The 16,276-nt window shown below is 41.6% G+C and overlaps 1 protein-coding gene across 1 annotated transcript in view; it reads right to left on the bottom strand.

Moving 5' to 3' along the window:
* The window catches only part of scn1laa (sodium channel, voltage-gated, type I-like, alpha), a 45,250-nt gene extending 36,297 nt beyond the window's left edge, over window positions 1–8,953 (bottom strand). Inside the window, exons 1-8 of the mRNA XM_063214067.1 lie at window positions 8,696–8,953; window positions 7,204–7,322; window positions 6,960–7,052; window positions 6,648–6,776; window positions 4,663–4,754; window positions 1,913–2,128; window positions 1,439–1,502; window positions 791–932 (exon numbers count right to left, since the gene is read on the bottom strand). Of these exons, the coding sequence (XP_063070137.1) occupies window positions 791–932; window positions 1,439–1,502; window positions 1,913–2,128; window positions 4,663–4,754; window positions 6,648–6,776; window positions 6,960–7,052; window positions 7,204–7,322; window positions 8,696–8,953 (1,113 nt within the window). The remainder of the gene's footprint in view (window positions 1–790; window positions 933–1,438; window positions 1,503–1,912; window positions 2,129–4,662; window positions 4,755–6,647; window positions 6,777–6,959; window positions 7,053–7,203; window positions 7,323–8,695) is intronic.
* Window positions 8,954–16,276: the final 7,323 nt, after the last annotated feature.

The following is a 16,276-nucleotide window of genomic DNA, read 5'->3' as shown; positions in this document are numbered from 1 at the left end:
ATCGCTGACCAAATTTCTTTTAAAACGCTTTAATAACAATTAATTTGATCCGCAACAAGTTGAAGAAATAATTGTCGTTACCCCGGCAACGTTACTCAGCGTGCGTGCGTCGTCGCGCTGCCAGACACACACTTTGCTACAAAAACTCAGCAAGGGGCGATAAACATCGCAGGAATTAAATGTCTTTGCAATCACACTGATACCCCAACCACAGATGGTGCAAAGATGTGCTCTTCTTGCAGACTCCCTACCCCAACTGCAACATATTCTCATTACCGACGTAGATGTGCTTGGTGTAACTTAGACGCACATAGAATCTTCAGTTGAAAGGTGTAGGTTTAGGCTCAATTGACCACGACTATCAGCCAATCAGAATCGAGAAGTGGACCACACAGTCTTAGATAGGAGTTTTTGAACATTCTTCCAAAAGCGCATTGTTGAGGTCACACTGATGTTGGTTGAGAAGCCAGTCTCTGCTCAAATTCATCCCAAAAGTGCTCTATCCAGTTTCAGCTTAGGACTCAAGTTCATCCATACCATACTCTGTCATCCATATCTTTAAGGACCTTGCTATGTGCACTGGCGAACAGTAATGTTGGAAGAGGAAGGGGCGCGCTCCAAACTGTTGCCACAATATTGGGAGCATGAAATTGTCCAAAATGTTTTGGTATCGAGCGTGCCTCTTCCTCTTCCTATTTCTTTTGTAAGACTGATCCTGTGAATATCCAATGCACTCGACCATAGGAAGTGTGCAAGAAAGCTTCTAAATGATGTTGTCTGAGACACACACCTGCTGATAGAGACGTTCCCAGTAGTCCTGGGTCATCAGCCTGAACAGGGACAGGAAGGCCCAGCCAAACGTGTCGAAGCTGGTGTACCCATAGTCTGGATTCTCTCCTGCTTTATAGCATAGATATCCCTCCGGGCACTGCCTGGAAAACACATTACATTCCCATTTGTTTCCTCTGTTCAATGTTCAATATTCAATGTTCAAATGTTTGTACAGGTAAACCAGTAAGTAATTAGGTGCATGGTATAGTAGAACAGAGGAAATGGGCACAATGATTCAACAAAGGGGGTGTTCACAAGAACATGCTTTTTTTCACAGTCATTCATTCAAATTGGATTATGTCCCATGGGAAGAGTATGGCAAAGAACTATTTTTACCATTGTGAGTTAAGTTTTGAAATTCCAAGATGGGTTTGTGTTCTTAACAGTGGATCATTACAAACCAACATCTTGCTCACAGTCACAGCTTAGCATCAATGGAACATCAATTGGGAGAAATGTAAATATACATGGCTTGTCAATATGGACAGCACTGTCTCCACTAAATTATACCACTTAGATTTTGGAGAACTGACCAATGCTCTCTGGCGGTTAAAAAGAGTGTTTGTTTGAATGACCTTTAGCAGCAACTGAAAGTGTGTATGCTTACCCGGCATCACTACTGAGGCCACATAGCAAGGCATCAATCTGATCCTTCAGGAAGTAGTGGTTTTCTAAAGAGTAAATACACAGAAAGCAATATCAAATGTGCATCTCAGCGAGCAGTCAGACTTTGCACAGTAAAACAGAATGAATGCAGAATACTACTTTTGAGTTCATTCTTAGCAATCAGGACTGTGAATACCGGTACATGCTTTTTCTTGCATTGCATTTCTGTTTTAAGCAAGCCTTAAGCTTACAATTATTATCATACAAGCAAATTCTTTATCCATAGTTCCCCATGACTAATCTACATCTCATGTACAGTGAACGTGCAGTGCTGCACAGTACATGTTTGTTCAGTATGTTTCTTTCTTGTTCAAATAATTCTGTATGCCTAGAAACATGTCTTATTTAGCTAAGTGGTCATGAAACGTGAGAAAAAACAAATGTGAAACAAAAGTGGTCAGCTGTCTTAACTCACCTTTGTCGTCACGATAAGTAATATTACTTTTAATGAAGTCTTTTGATTCTGTTCTGTTTAAAGGGTTTGGCATTCTCACACATTTGTGCTTTAGATTGCCCATGAAGAGCTGAAGGCCGATGAGAGCAAAGACACTTAAGCAAAACACAGTGAGGATCATGACATCTCCCAACTTCTTCACCGATTGTATGAGTGCACCTACAATGGTCTTCAGACCTGTACATCGTAAGAAAAGAAGGAATGACGAATGATAAAACCACATTTCACTCGAAGAGCTGTTGACTTGTGGATTCTGGACCATGGAAGTAGGTATTAATTCAAAACATACTTTTACAAATCATACTCTGAAATGTTTTAAATACAGTGCCCTCCATAATTATTGGCACCCTTGGTTGAGATGTGTTTTTTAGCTTCCAATTATTTTATTTTTTTTCTAAATAATATGGGACCTTAATGGAAAAAAAGAGAAAAATCCAACCTTCAATACAAGTGCATTTATTCAGTGGGGAAAAAATCCCACATAAAGAAATAATTATTTGACATCAAATAATGTGTGTCACAATTATTAGCACCCCTGGTGTTAATATTTTGTACAACTCCCTTTTGCCAACAAAACAGCACCTAATCTTCTCCTATAATGTTTCACAAGATGGGAAAAGACAGAAAGAGGGATCTTCAGCCATTCCTCTTTGCAGAATCTCTCTAAATCATCCAGAGACCTGGGTCCTCTCCTCTGTACTCTCCTCTTCAGCTCACCCCACAGGTTCTCAATGGGGTTGAGGTCAGGGGACTGAGATGGCCATGGGAGGAGCTTGATTTTGTGTCTGGTGAACCATTTCTGTGTAGATTTGGCCATATGTTTAGGGTCATTGTCTTGCTGAAAGACCCAGTGACGACCCAGCTTCAGCTTTCGGGCAGAGGGCAACAGATTTTGATTTAAAATGTCCTGGTATTTCAAAGCATTCATGATGCCATGCACCCTAACAAGGTTCCCAGGGCCTTTGGAAGCGAAACAGCCCCACAGCATCACTGACCCACCCCCATACTTCACAGTGGGTATGAGGTGCTTTTCAGCATGCGCATCTTTCGTGGTACGCCAGACCCACTTAGAGTGTTTGTTGCCAAAAAAGCTCAATCTTGGTCTCATCTGACCAAAGCACACGGTCCCAGTTGAAGCCCCAATACCGCTTGGCGAACTCCAGACGCTTGCGTTTATGATTGTGAGTGAGGAAAGGTTTTCTCCGTGCATGCCTCCCAAACAGCTTGTTGGCGTGTAGACAGCGCCTGATGGTTGATTTGGAGACTTTGTGACCCCAGGATGCTACCATTTGTTGTAATTCTGTAACAGTGAGCTTTGGAGATCTTTTGATTTCTCTTACCATCCTCCTCACTGTGCGTGGTGGCAAAATAAACTTGGGTCCTCGTCCAGGCTTGTTTACCACTGTTCCAGTTGTTTTGAACTTCTTAATTATTCCTCTCACAGTGGATATGGGCAGCTGCAGTTGAGTGGCAATCTTCTTGTAGCCTCTGCCTGACCTGTGAAGGTCGACGCACATCTGCCTCACTTGTATGCTGTGTTCCTTTGTCTTTCCCATGTTTAAGAGTGGATAAGAGAAATGGCCTCGGTGTCACGTCATATTTATACCCCAGGGAAACAGGAAGTGATGAATTACTAATTAAATGTTCCTACATACTCTGGTAAACTTTGTAAACTACTGTAGAAATGACAGAAATGCTTCAATTATATTTATTTCCTGGGAATTGTTAAGGGTGCCAATAATTGTGGAACAGGTGATTTAATGAAAAATAATTATTTTTTAGTCAGGGATTTTTTTATTTTCTTACAATTCATTTGAGTTGAAGGCTACATTTTCCTACAATTTTCAGTGTGACAGTATTCTTCTGCAATAAACACTGAATTTATTTTAAGGCTTTTAACACATCTCAACCAGGGGTGCCAATAATTATGGAGGGCACTGTATGTACATTATGCAGTAATCCTCAGTGTACATTACAAGGTGCAACCACCGTGCACAAGACTATAACAGTAGTAACAATTCAATAACTGCACCATGCGGTGAAATGTAGCTCGAAACCAGCAGGACAAATGACAAGACACATAACCACCAAGCAAAGTGAGAGAACAAAAGGAAAAGGACAGACTGCTACCCATGCAATTATCCTGTCTGGTTTTGAAGTACCTCATGCAAATAAACAACAAATGCAATTCCCAAGGTTTCTAATGTGTTAGTTGCGAAATAAAAATGTAAGAAAATTGTGGATAAAAGTGTCTTAATTTGAAGGAAAAAAAAAACGTCTCTTTAAAAAAAAAATAAAAAAAAAATCAATCTTGTGGCTTTGTTTGCCTCCGCTACAGAACGGATGTTTGGTGAGTGGCTACCGGGGGGTAGGGGAGGGGACATAAAAGCCAGCTGGCTAGTCTGTCAACTTCACCCTTGGACCTGGTTCTCACCTGGAATGACAGATATAGTTTTGAGCGCTCGGAGCACCCTGAACGTTCTTAGTGCAGCCAGTTTGCCCACATACTTGCGGGAAAGTTGCTCCACATATCTGTGAGAGTGGGAGGGGGGAGGAGGGAGGGGGAGGGGATTCGTGAGGAAGGCACAGATGCAGTGGAGTGAAGGAGAGGGAGCAGTCAGAGGAAGAGACCAGGAGGACAAGAGGAGAGCAGACTACACACACCGCAGGCTGGCAGCAACACACCCTGGTGCCCCGCGGCTACTGCTTACCTGGGATCACTGAAATAGTTTTCAAAGCCCTCAGTACTCTGAACGTGCGGAGAGCTGAAACATTGCCTAGGTTTACAAACTCTGTTACATACCTGCAGGGTCAAATTGCACAGTTACACAACATTGACAGAACAGTCAGAGACTCTAGAAAGAACATGCACTTCCTATTCCAAAGCATTATTTTAGATGAGACCTCTTCATTTTTGTTGGTACTGAATCAGTGGCACTAAGACTATTCTTCTATTGCCCATTCCTCTAAAGACTGTCTGTGGGCTGGCTGTCAGTACAGATTTTAGGTTCATACAGGGCTGGTGGCAAACCCAGTTTGATGAAATGAGCACTGCCAAACACAAAGGGACTGTTACTTCCCTCTGTCAAAAAAAATGAAATGATGGCAGACTGAAATCCCAATATGATGCATGCATACATATATTTGACAAGCATCCAGTGATAATAAGCTTTTAGCAAGCCATTGGTTTGGCAACATCACCTTCCATGCAGCTACTAAACACATCAGCCTGTACTTTTGGTATGCCGCGTGATGGAAAGAAATATTTGCTTCTAACTTTTTAAAAATGGCTCAACTATGATAACTATGTTGTACATAATGACAAGTTTATGAATATGAAATATTGAAGCATTAACAGAAAAAATGCATGGACAACAGCCTCATTCAATTGTGAAATTATGGTCCTCATTATGGTCCTCTGTGTTTCTTTGACTGTCATGTTTCATGTACAGTGCTGTGCTACTCAGAGTGAGTGCAGACTGCAGATGGGATGTCCTGTGTGCAAACAACAGAGGGCAATCGCTGTACAGCACTTTTCAGACATTTCAAGTCCCTCACCTGCTTATAAATCTGACATTGGAAATGTCACGCCCTTCTCTGTCACACTAATTCTACTAAAGCCTTAACAACTAACCCTAATAGACAAACTTTCTTTTAGCTTTTAAAGCGATACCGCACTATTTCTGAAAAGAAGCTCATTATACTTCACACCTCCCCTTGAATTAAATAATTGAGTTTCACCTTTCTCCTGTACTCCCATTTGTTCCCTGAGACTCGCAACACAAATTCTTCCATCCAGCTAGCTTATATAATTGAATTGTATGGCACCAGCTAATAGATAGCTGGGCCCATAAGATTCAATAATAATTGCTAGCTTGGAACTAGAGGTAACATCAAAAGACTGAGAGAACGACTGGTAGAAAAGATAAAAGGAAAAACTCCAACAAATTATTTGTTGTTGTACATTTTTTTTCGTTATTTGTTATTGTAAAATGATCTTATTTCCAGAAATGGAGCAGTGTCACTCAAAAAAAAGCATTCCTTGAATGGTGAGCCAAGTGTCACTAATAAGATATTTTGTTTTCAATATTGGACCAAGAGGACAGGACTTCGATGAGCAGTTTGAACAGAAACATGACAAAATCACATGGCAGACAACATGCAGACTGTCAAATCATGTTTGTGAATTTTAGCTCAACCCAAACATGAATGAATATCAGTCGTAAAAGTAAACATAAAACAGTCCCTTTTGCTCAGTGCTTGCAGCATCTTTATAATAATAAACTGACAGAATGCTGTGTTTACAATGCCCCAGCACTTTTCAAATTAACCAATTAAATGTAATCAAGGCAGTTTCCTCATTTAATCGGTTCATAAGGACATTCTAAACCACTGAATGTAATTCATTCAAATATTTAAACCGTGAAATATTTAAGGAGATGATTTGACCATTTACATGGTGCATATTTAATCGGTTTATTCGTTTAATCAGATGAAAAGTGCCTATGGAAACACGGCTACTGGTCAGTGCAAATCAGCTTCAGCATTTGTGAATTTTAGCTCAACTCAAACATGAATGTTAGTAGTGAAAATAAATAAGGAACACACCCTGTTCTCAGTGTTCATTGCATCTGTACAATCAACCGACATACTGCTAAGTGCAAGTGAGCTTGAGCATGCTACATTCTGTACTTACGCCATGACAATGACACAGAAGTCGAGCCAGTTCCATGGGTCTCTGAGGAAGGTAAACTTGCCCACACAGAAGCCACGCGCTAGAATCTTAATTAGCGACTCAAACGTGTATATCCCTGTGAAAGTGTACCTGTAACAATGCACAAAGCACGGATGACTACTGCAGCTCAGTAAATACAAAATCTATTCATTGCCAAAAAATGTTATTAACTTGCTTATCATCATCAATAATGATGATGACTAACAATTATTATTATCAGTGATAAGATATTATCACACACTATGCACATGCAGTCTGTTTGTCGATACTCACTCTACGTTCTTTGCCCAATCTGGAGTTGGACTTGATTGTGTCATAAATCCACAGTTGGTTATAATGGTACACATGATCAACATGCTAAACCACGTAAATGAGTCACGGTTAAGGGAAAAACATACAAAAGATGAACAATTTCAAACACATAATGGCACAGAAGTGTTTCATGGCATCGGATGAAATTGAAACAGTGAATTTATCAACACACTGCTCCATGTCAGCAGTATTTGGAAAAGGATATCGATGCACCAAAATTTTAATAGCTAATTTCCTGATGGGGTTGAAGGGGCTTAAAATGTACAAGGCCCGGGTGGCATTGAAGCGGAAGATTGCCTTTCCTTTGTTCAATACTATAAAGGTCTACAAAAGAAAGAACAGAGGTATCATAATGAAGATATGACGATTTGGGCCCATCACCTTCACAGGCCCACACATCCGAGCCAGCCAACGTCACATCCAGTAAATCAACAGAATCACAGAGAGGACAGCCAATAGACAGACACATTGCACAGCGATATGGTGACAGTACAGCAATACAGCAGCGAATCACGGCAAGACTGAATGCTGGTATAAGAACATTTGAGGATCCTATAAGTTTGCATACATACAGTTTAAACTTAGCACTGAATGTTGTCAGGGTGGCTGCTGACATGCCTGCCTGAAAATCTACGCTGTCATAAAAATATTGAACGCAAAAATGATACATAAAATGGATAACATCAACTGATACTGTTAGACTGCTGACACTATCCTCTGACTTAACCAATAAAACCAGCCACAACAAATCAAATTCAGGTGAGAGAAACCTAGGGCATCAAAAAAGTCTCTTGAGACCAAGTGTGCAGAGACCTTGCTGACAAGCATTTCCTGTGAGTCTCTATGCCAGACAGGAAGTACCAGTAATCAACATCCTGAATCAAATGACAATTACAACAGTAATGGGCACACACACAGGCAGGAAAAGCACGAAAAACACAGCAAGTAATTGGGTTGAATAATGAGGCAATTAATCTGTCTGTGGCAAGACCATAATCATCACATCAGTCACCAATTTTCCATCAGGAAAAAAGATGAATAAATTCAATATCAGCACTTGAACACCACAAAAAACAACTCAACACCACCGCCACCACCATCGTCTGTGAAAATTCTCATTATGTTATCCAAAAGGGGTAGAGTTGTCAGCAATAGGATTTCTTCTTGGAGCTTGAAGACATTTTGTTCTTCATCCATTGAACTTCATCAGTTCTGGCCTGGTCATGTGTTCTGGAGAACAATCAGAACTCATGAAGTTCCATGGATGAGGACATACAGCATTTAAAGGTAGAGTATGTCATTTTTTTAGTAGTTCATATTCAGAATGTATGCTGCCCATTCACAAGTGTTGTCTCTTTCATGTGTATTTAGCAGCAACATCCATGTTTAAGTACGGTATTCCTTAGAACTGGGAAAATTACACTTTTATACATAAAAAGATCATTTTGACCATTTTGAATTTCCAGTAACAGACATTCTTTACTTACAAAACTTACTGCACTTTGGTCAGGCCAATAAATATTTGTTTATTATTTCATTGGTATTCATGAAAGGATCAAGTTTGGGAATGGGCAGCACAGTTGCAATGCCTACTCTGGCCACAATCCTACATACGTACTCTACCTTCCAGGTCAAAGAGGAAGTCCAGTTGCTTACAACTCAATCCTTTTGGGCCCCCAAAACGACACGAGACTCACTTTCTGTTTGTTGTAAAAGGGGTCCATGTCCTCCAGTGGTGTGGACACCAGGCCGGCGGGCACATCCCCGTAGATGAAGGGCAGGATCTTGCCCGCCTCCAGGTCCCGGTTGGGCCTGGGCCTGTTCTCGTCATCTTTGCGCTTCTCCTTGGGCTTCTTGGGGCCCTCTTCGCTGATGCGCTTCTCGATGGCGCGCAGGGATTCGCGGGTGAACCGACGGAAACTGTCTGGTCCCGGTGGCAGAAGCAGCTGCGCCATCTTGTCATCATGCACCACCAAGTTCAGCAAGTCCAGCTACTAGACCTCCTCCCGCACCAGAGAGCACTGAGTGTTTGTATTATGAGAGACAGAGAGAGAGAGAGAGAGAGAGAGAGAGAGAGAGAGAGAGAGAGAGAGAGAGAGAGAGACAGAGAGAGAGAGAGAGAGAGAGAGAGAGAGAGGGTCCCAGGGGAGGTGAGGAGAGAGAAAGAGAGAGGAAGAGAGGGGAAAAAGAGACAGGGGAAGTGAGAGCAATAAACGTTAAATGGAGTAGAGTGTTGAAGAGGTGGTGGTGGTTGGGTGTGTGCATGTGTGGGTGTGTGTAGGGGCGATATCAATAGGCGCTGAAAAATGAACATGACACCGCAAGTGACAAAGATTTCTAAAGAAAACAAACTGCATGATGTGGGCCTTCAAATTTTTCAAGCAAAGAAAAAAAAAGTGTAGTCCACAACTGCCTACACATTTAAAAGGAATGCATTGGCCGATCAAAAGGACAGCATGGAGTCCTAGCAGTTTTAGGTCCATGCAGTATTATTCTGTATTATACAGTCTGAGATATTTCAGCCATCATTTCTGACCACAGGCCAGGCCATTGCAGCAGTAGGGGAGACAGAGATGTTCAGCTGTAATCACATCACCCGACAAATGGGTTTACCGAAACACTTACGGACAATCTCTACGGATTTCATTTCTCCACTGACAGCATTCTCAAGAACCACGTTCAGCTGAGCCAATCATCTTTCCACATGTTCTACTACAGTGTACAGAGCTGTCTGTTCTGAGCTATTTTATGAAAATTGAGGGAAAATATGTTTTTCATATGAAAAAAAAAAACATCTGAGTTTTCTGTTACATAGGCTATTTGGCATGAGTGTCTACAAATAGCTATGGGAAAATCCATGGACTGTCCATGGGATGTTGAGCTGAATCCCTATAGTTTCAGTCAGGATCATCCTTGTGATACCTGTATGAAAGTAGGGGAGGTAACTCGTACTCTTATGAACTTTGTCTTTGAAGTAAGATCTTGCCAACTATTCATAATGGGATCATATTTGAAAGGCAGCCACACACATTAGACTGGAGGAGACAAATCACTGAGAGGAAACAAAAACTTGAAAGTCACCCCATCATAGACCGAAAAGCAGATTTCATACAAGTGACATTTGACCTCAAACATACACTATTGTCACTGTTAGGAGGAGGAGGAGTACAACAGCTATACCTGTACAAAAACATGAGTACTACAAGTGAACTAGCCTTAATGGCTTCTTACTTGTACATTTCATATGACTTTTACAAGTTGTATGAGTTGTTTACACCCAAAACATGTATTTGTCTTGTTCCATCACAACTAATGTCACACACAGAATAAGGGAGCTATTCTTACTACCACACAAGTAACAAGTAACGAGTTTGAGATTCAACTTCAAGCGAGTTTTGAGGGAGAAAAAAATGCACTGTATTTGCATTGAGGGATTGTTTTACATGCAACAAGTTAAATGAAAAATAGACAGACCTACACTTATTGAAAGTACACAGTTTTTTCAAATCTCTGGTTCCAAATACAGTGTGCATTAATGGGGGACACAGCTGACACACATTAACGGTGCCACACAGCTGACAACAACTGACAAACACTGTCTAAATCAGATTTATGCTAGCCTACAGTGAAAGAGCACAGTATGTTCTTCAAGGTGCAGTGTGTGTGCATCACAACAACTAGTCAGATCCCATTGTTTTCTATATTCACGTATAAGCCCCTTGTTCCCCATGAGCATTCTGATACTCAGAAGCTGTGTAATACACGTCTATGGATATTTTTGAAAATGCATTTGGCCTCTCGTTTACGCGCAAACAGAGTTTTAGAATGTGCATTCACATGTTGTGCCTAAGCGTAAACGGATAAAAAAATATCCGCATTTAAAAATATCCGCATATGTGTAACCAGCACCTCGGTATGGCCAGAGAAGAACTTCTTTCCTCTATGGCATGGCATTGCAATTGCACTCCTCTCCTCATCCTCATCATTATGTTCGGCAATTAGTGATAATGCCTAATCTGTAATAGGCAGGGATGATCATTGGCCACCTCAAACGACCCCGTGGCTCTAATGCACTTTCATATTTCATACATGGGTCACTACTATGCAATTAGGCGCCTACAGTTCCAGTCTGGGGGCCTCACTGTAATTTTACACTTTTCCTGCTAGTCCGTGCTGCTTCGTGCTAGCTGGGAAGCCATGTGGTTTTGCGTCATCATGTCATGGGGATGTGTGGTTGCAGAGAGCTGGTTGGAGGCTAGCACGGCATGTGCATGAGGGTTAATGGAGAGGGAGAGGATAGGGAAGGGTGTTGGGCAGGAGGGTAGGTGGCGTTGGAAGGGATGTAGGGTAATGGGGGTGGAGGGGGCGCTGGGCTGGACTGGGCTGGGCAAGGCTGGGTTGGGCTGGGCTGGGCTGAGCTGTGGTGGGGGCATAAGTCATGAGGATTCCATCCGCTGTTGTTACATCATCAACCAGCAACAGGACATAACCCCACCCCCCTCTCTGCTTTTCATGGTGGCAACAAAAAACAAACAAAGCTCATATAACACAGTCTCACAACACACTAGCACAATGACAAATCTAGTGCCACGACAGAAAGTAACTACCCAACCACATTCTCCAATTCCCTGAGAGCTTTTGCACCCCAAAAAAGGAAAAAAAATCAGAACACTGGTTACTGAAATTCCTGTTAGGGTGGAGTTGAGAGCAAAATCTACAGCGTATGCAATGCTTTCCCACCCTGATGACTCTGCTCTCTATGGGTCAAATGCCTCCAGTAGTTTGTAATGATTCTCCTGGGAGTAAATGGGACAAAAAAATCCAATGGAACAGGCCAAAACACACATCATTCTGCTCTCAACAGAATGCCAGTGAGCTAATCTGTTCCATCTCTCTTTATCGCATTTAATGCAATAATACAGTACAAACAATACTTCCTACTTCCTTAAACTAAATGACACAATTGAAAAAACACTTAAATGCCACATTCAAGTCCATTTCAAAAGAAAAGCCACTAATCCTGTTTTCCAGTGAGTCTACTGGAGTATTCTGGTAATACATACTTGCTGAATTATGATGATAAATATGTTTAAAATGTATTTTCCCCTTATTTACAATGGTGTTCTACAGCCACAACCAAACCTATGTAGCTGTTTGCATGTCTGTGTGTAGAAGGGTCAATGATATTGTTTTTAGGCTCAGACGTTAATTAGCAATTGGTCATAAATGCACTGCATCTTAGATAATCCACTAAAACATAAAAAATAAATAAATAACTGAATCGCTATAATAGTGACATTAGCCATGGTTGCACCACCCTGACGGGTAATACTATTAAAACACCATTGACCCACAAACAGATGGCCTCTTGGAATTTAAAAATGTCTACATAATGTCTGTATAAAATGTATGTATAACGCCAAGAAAAAGCATATCCGGAACCGCAGCCATCCCCTCTAGTTTTGACAATGGCCAAAAACCTTGGGCTGTCAACTGTGGCAATACAGCGAGCCTGCCTGCACTAACATGCCATCTGCCTAGTACTACAGCTGTGTCCATACCAAGCCAACACTAATGTACTGTATTTCAAACAAAAAGTCTAGCATTGTATTCGAGATACAGATGACCGATATACAGTAGATTCTTTAATCATGTGATTATAAAGTTGTCTGAGCCCTCCTTGCTGTTGCTGTCCATGGTTCTGAAGTGTCAGACACTACGATTGTGTTTTGACGTTTCAACAGCATCTATAAAAGGACTGGGAAGAGGGAAGGTCCTAATACTGCGCTGTAGCAGAGCATCCTGTTGGGGGAGGACGTTTAAGTGAAAGTGAGAAGCCTTAATAGAGAGCACTTTCCAGAGGACCTCCGCAGCCACACTCCCCTCCTCTCTGTTGTAGTGCTAATGGGTTGAGGCACCAGCCAGCATTTGTGTGTCCTGACAACAAGCAGCCTCTGTAAACACCAATTTAAAATGGGTGTTGACAACTGCTTACTCACGCAAATGTGAAACAGTGGATAGACAATCAAACATACTGTACATGTAGATAAAGTGCTGGGTTGTACTGTACTGTATGCAATGCAAGAGGAAGAGCTGCCATTTTGATTTGATCCTCGTGCCAATTCTAAATTTGAGAAATGACTGTGATGATTCACCTGTTGGGCCATTCATCTTTGGGTTTCTGCCATAATGGATATGAAGATATCAATACAATGTCTATGAGAGCTGAAATTACAACGTGTCCCCTATACAGTACAATAAATTTAAACCAGATGACTGAGACTTAAAATTGAGATTTTGATGATCTGAGCACAGATTTTCTTTTGTGTTTTGTTTGTTTTTAGTGGGCTATGTAACTACTCTGAACTTATTTTTTTATTTGATATATCTATGCACCAGTGGAGTTACAGTAGGACTATTCACCATTCTATTCACTCTTCAGTACAGTACTCTCTTTATATCTATCAAATGATGATGTGATCAGAGCAAAACAACATAGCACTGCATCCCTGACCACTGACTGGACTACATTATGTTATACAAGACAACCAGTCAATTTTCTCACAATGAGATTGACCAGACTAGGCGTACACAAGTGGAAAGGGCGTTGACCAAATCTCCTTGGCTCACGGCTAAGGCAATTAAAAAGGCTTTATATCTTTATGAATTAACATTCTAACTATTTATTACCATAAATGACCAGTCTATACTCTGTGCGTAAAAGTTTTAGACTAGCTATATTGCTTCAAATGCATTAGATATTTGTATCTGAAATACACAGACACAGCACGTGCCTATTAGATGACTGTAGACGACAAACGTTTATAGTGTGTGGGAATTCAGCAATTCAATTGAACAGCCATATAATAACCACCACAAATACACAATTTAAAACGACATAACAAACTACACATTAAGTAGCCTACGCAATATTTCTGATATGTGCCCATGGCGTAAACTTGGTAAAACTAACTAAAACTGTTAAATATGCGCAAAAACGTATCTCACAATCAAGTTGGTATCTGTTAAGAAAGGTAGGCTAACTAATGAGGTTGCCTTTTCTAGAGATGAATCACGTCAGCATCCCAGCTGTTTTTTTACTCACCATCTTCATCCACAGCAGGTTACTTTAAACCGGCGAAACCGATTTTTTTCTTTAAGAAAACTTCAGTTCAAGTTGTTTCAGTTGATAGTGAAGTATATTCAGTGATTCTGAATGACAATTCAGAGGCCAGAATCCGCGAGGGTCCAAGCTGGAACGCACTTCACGCGCAGCTATTAGCGCTTCCGGTGGTTTTTCAGCGAGTAGCTGTGATGACGCCAAATTCCCAAGGGACGGGAGACGTGAGGTCCTGGTGTTTGTATGGACATGACTGACCAAAAATGCCTCAAGCAAAAAAATAAGATAGCATCTCACTATCTGAGGAGTTGTCCAGGCGGGGTCCACCTGTTGATGGTCCAAGTGTCAAACGCATCCACCTCAATGCAACCTGTTAAATTCGACCAATGGCTCAATTTTGGGTTATTTCATTAATTTCCACATTATACCTCAAAAGATGTGTGGTGTTGTTAAAGAAAAGGCACAAAGGCTTTCTCATAAAACTCCGTGAACAACCATTCAAAAATGACACAGGTAGGCTTCCTCCTACAAACTAGAAGATGACCGAGCGACCGCCCCGCCCATTGCGCCGGACAGTTTGATCTGTAAGGTCAACTTGCTTGTTGCTTTCAGGGATCTCTTATGGCACCTGGTGGTTGCAGGAGGCATTGGCGTGAAGGAAAGGGAGAAAGAGAAAAAAAGAAAGGAAGAAAGAAATAAGAAAAAGAAAAAAGTGAAAAGAAAAAGAAAATGGAATGCTCTGAAGTGTGTTTCTGACTGCAAGTAGTTAGGAAGTAAACCTGCCATAAATTATGGATAAATTATGGGGGAAATATGTCTTTGCAATAGTACTTATTGGGCTTGATGTTGATGTTAAAATGTTGTTATGGAGATTTTACAGTGCTTAGAACAAGCTCTCTGCCCGAGAGACAAAATGTAGTGAGGCAGAGAGGATATATCTCCATGGAAAGCCTGAAATCATCCAGATGTCACAAGGTAGTTGCCTAGCACACACACACACACACACACACACACACACACACACACACACACACACACACACACACACACACACACACACACACACACACACGCACACACACACACACACACTCTCTCTCTCTCTCTCTCTCTCTCTCTCTCTCTCTTTCTCTCTCTCTCTCTCTCTCTCTCTCTCTCTCTCTCTCTCTCTCTCTCTCTCTCTCTCACACACACACACACACACACACACACACACACACACACACACACACGCACACGCACACACAAAGGCGGGGGCTGGGAGTAAGAGTTTGGACAAGTTCATCTATAATATCTGTGTGAACAGCTACACCTATTCAGGAGGAATGACTACTATTCAGCTTGAGAGAGCAAAGCTTAATGATCTTGTTCGCCTTGCATGTGACATCCCAAGAAGTCTAGGAACCTGCCAAAGACTGTTAAAAGAGTTGATCTCTCTGCAACTATATTGGGCAAATGAGAAGGACTTACCGGTCACCGAGGGCACACCTCTCCCCAACATCCCACCTCCCAAACACTATGGCACTCCATGCTGACTTCACCACTTCACGAGTTCCCAAGCTCAAATATACTCTCCCTCATCACTTCCCGCATCACTTACGTGTACTATAGCAGTAACACGTCACAGTGGTTTAACACTATGTAAGGAAGAGAAGTGCTCTCAAAGTCAGAGTCAGAGCTGAAATCCAAAACCCACAGGACCAGGCTGTGAGAACAATAATGCGGTGAGTTCCTATGCAACAGGCAACACTGAGGGATTCATTTAATCGTACCAAATTCCTGATTTGGTGATAATTCAGGGTGGATGTCTCTGATTGGCTCTGTTGGTCAGCACAAAGCATGAAATACTTCATATAGATGTAGCTCAGGGGTCCCCAAACTTTTTTCTCTGGGGGCCACATTATTGTTCCTGACTGTGATCAGGGGCCGGGATCAATAATGTGGGCTGTGTACTAGGCCACTGCCTGTTATAGCCATAATTTCTAGCACGGCAATCGCCATTACACGCTGAAGAAGGGCTCTGACCGAAATGTTCGTAGGCGAATAAATAGAGAAAAATCTGAAGAGTGCTGTCCTTCGCTTCCTTCATTCATAATTTCTAGCACAGAATAGTTCATCATTACAAGTGATTTGCAAAAGAAGTGAGTGAGTACTTCAC

This window comes from Engraulis encrasicolus, chromosome 13, assembly GCF_034702125.1.
Source record: "Engraulis encrasicolus isolate BLACKSEA-1 chromosome 13, IST_EnEncr_1.0, whole genome shotgun sequence".
Taxonomy (NCBI): domain Eukaryota; kingdom Metazoa; phylum Chordata; class Actinopteri; order Clupeiformes; family Engraulidae; genus Engraulis; species Engraulis encrasicolus.
This window is presented reverse-complemented; position numbering and strand designations above follow the sequence as displayed.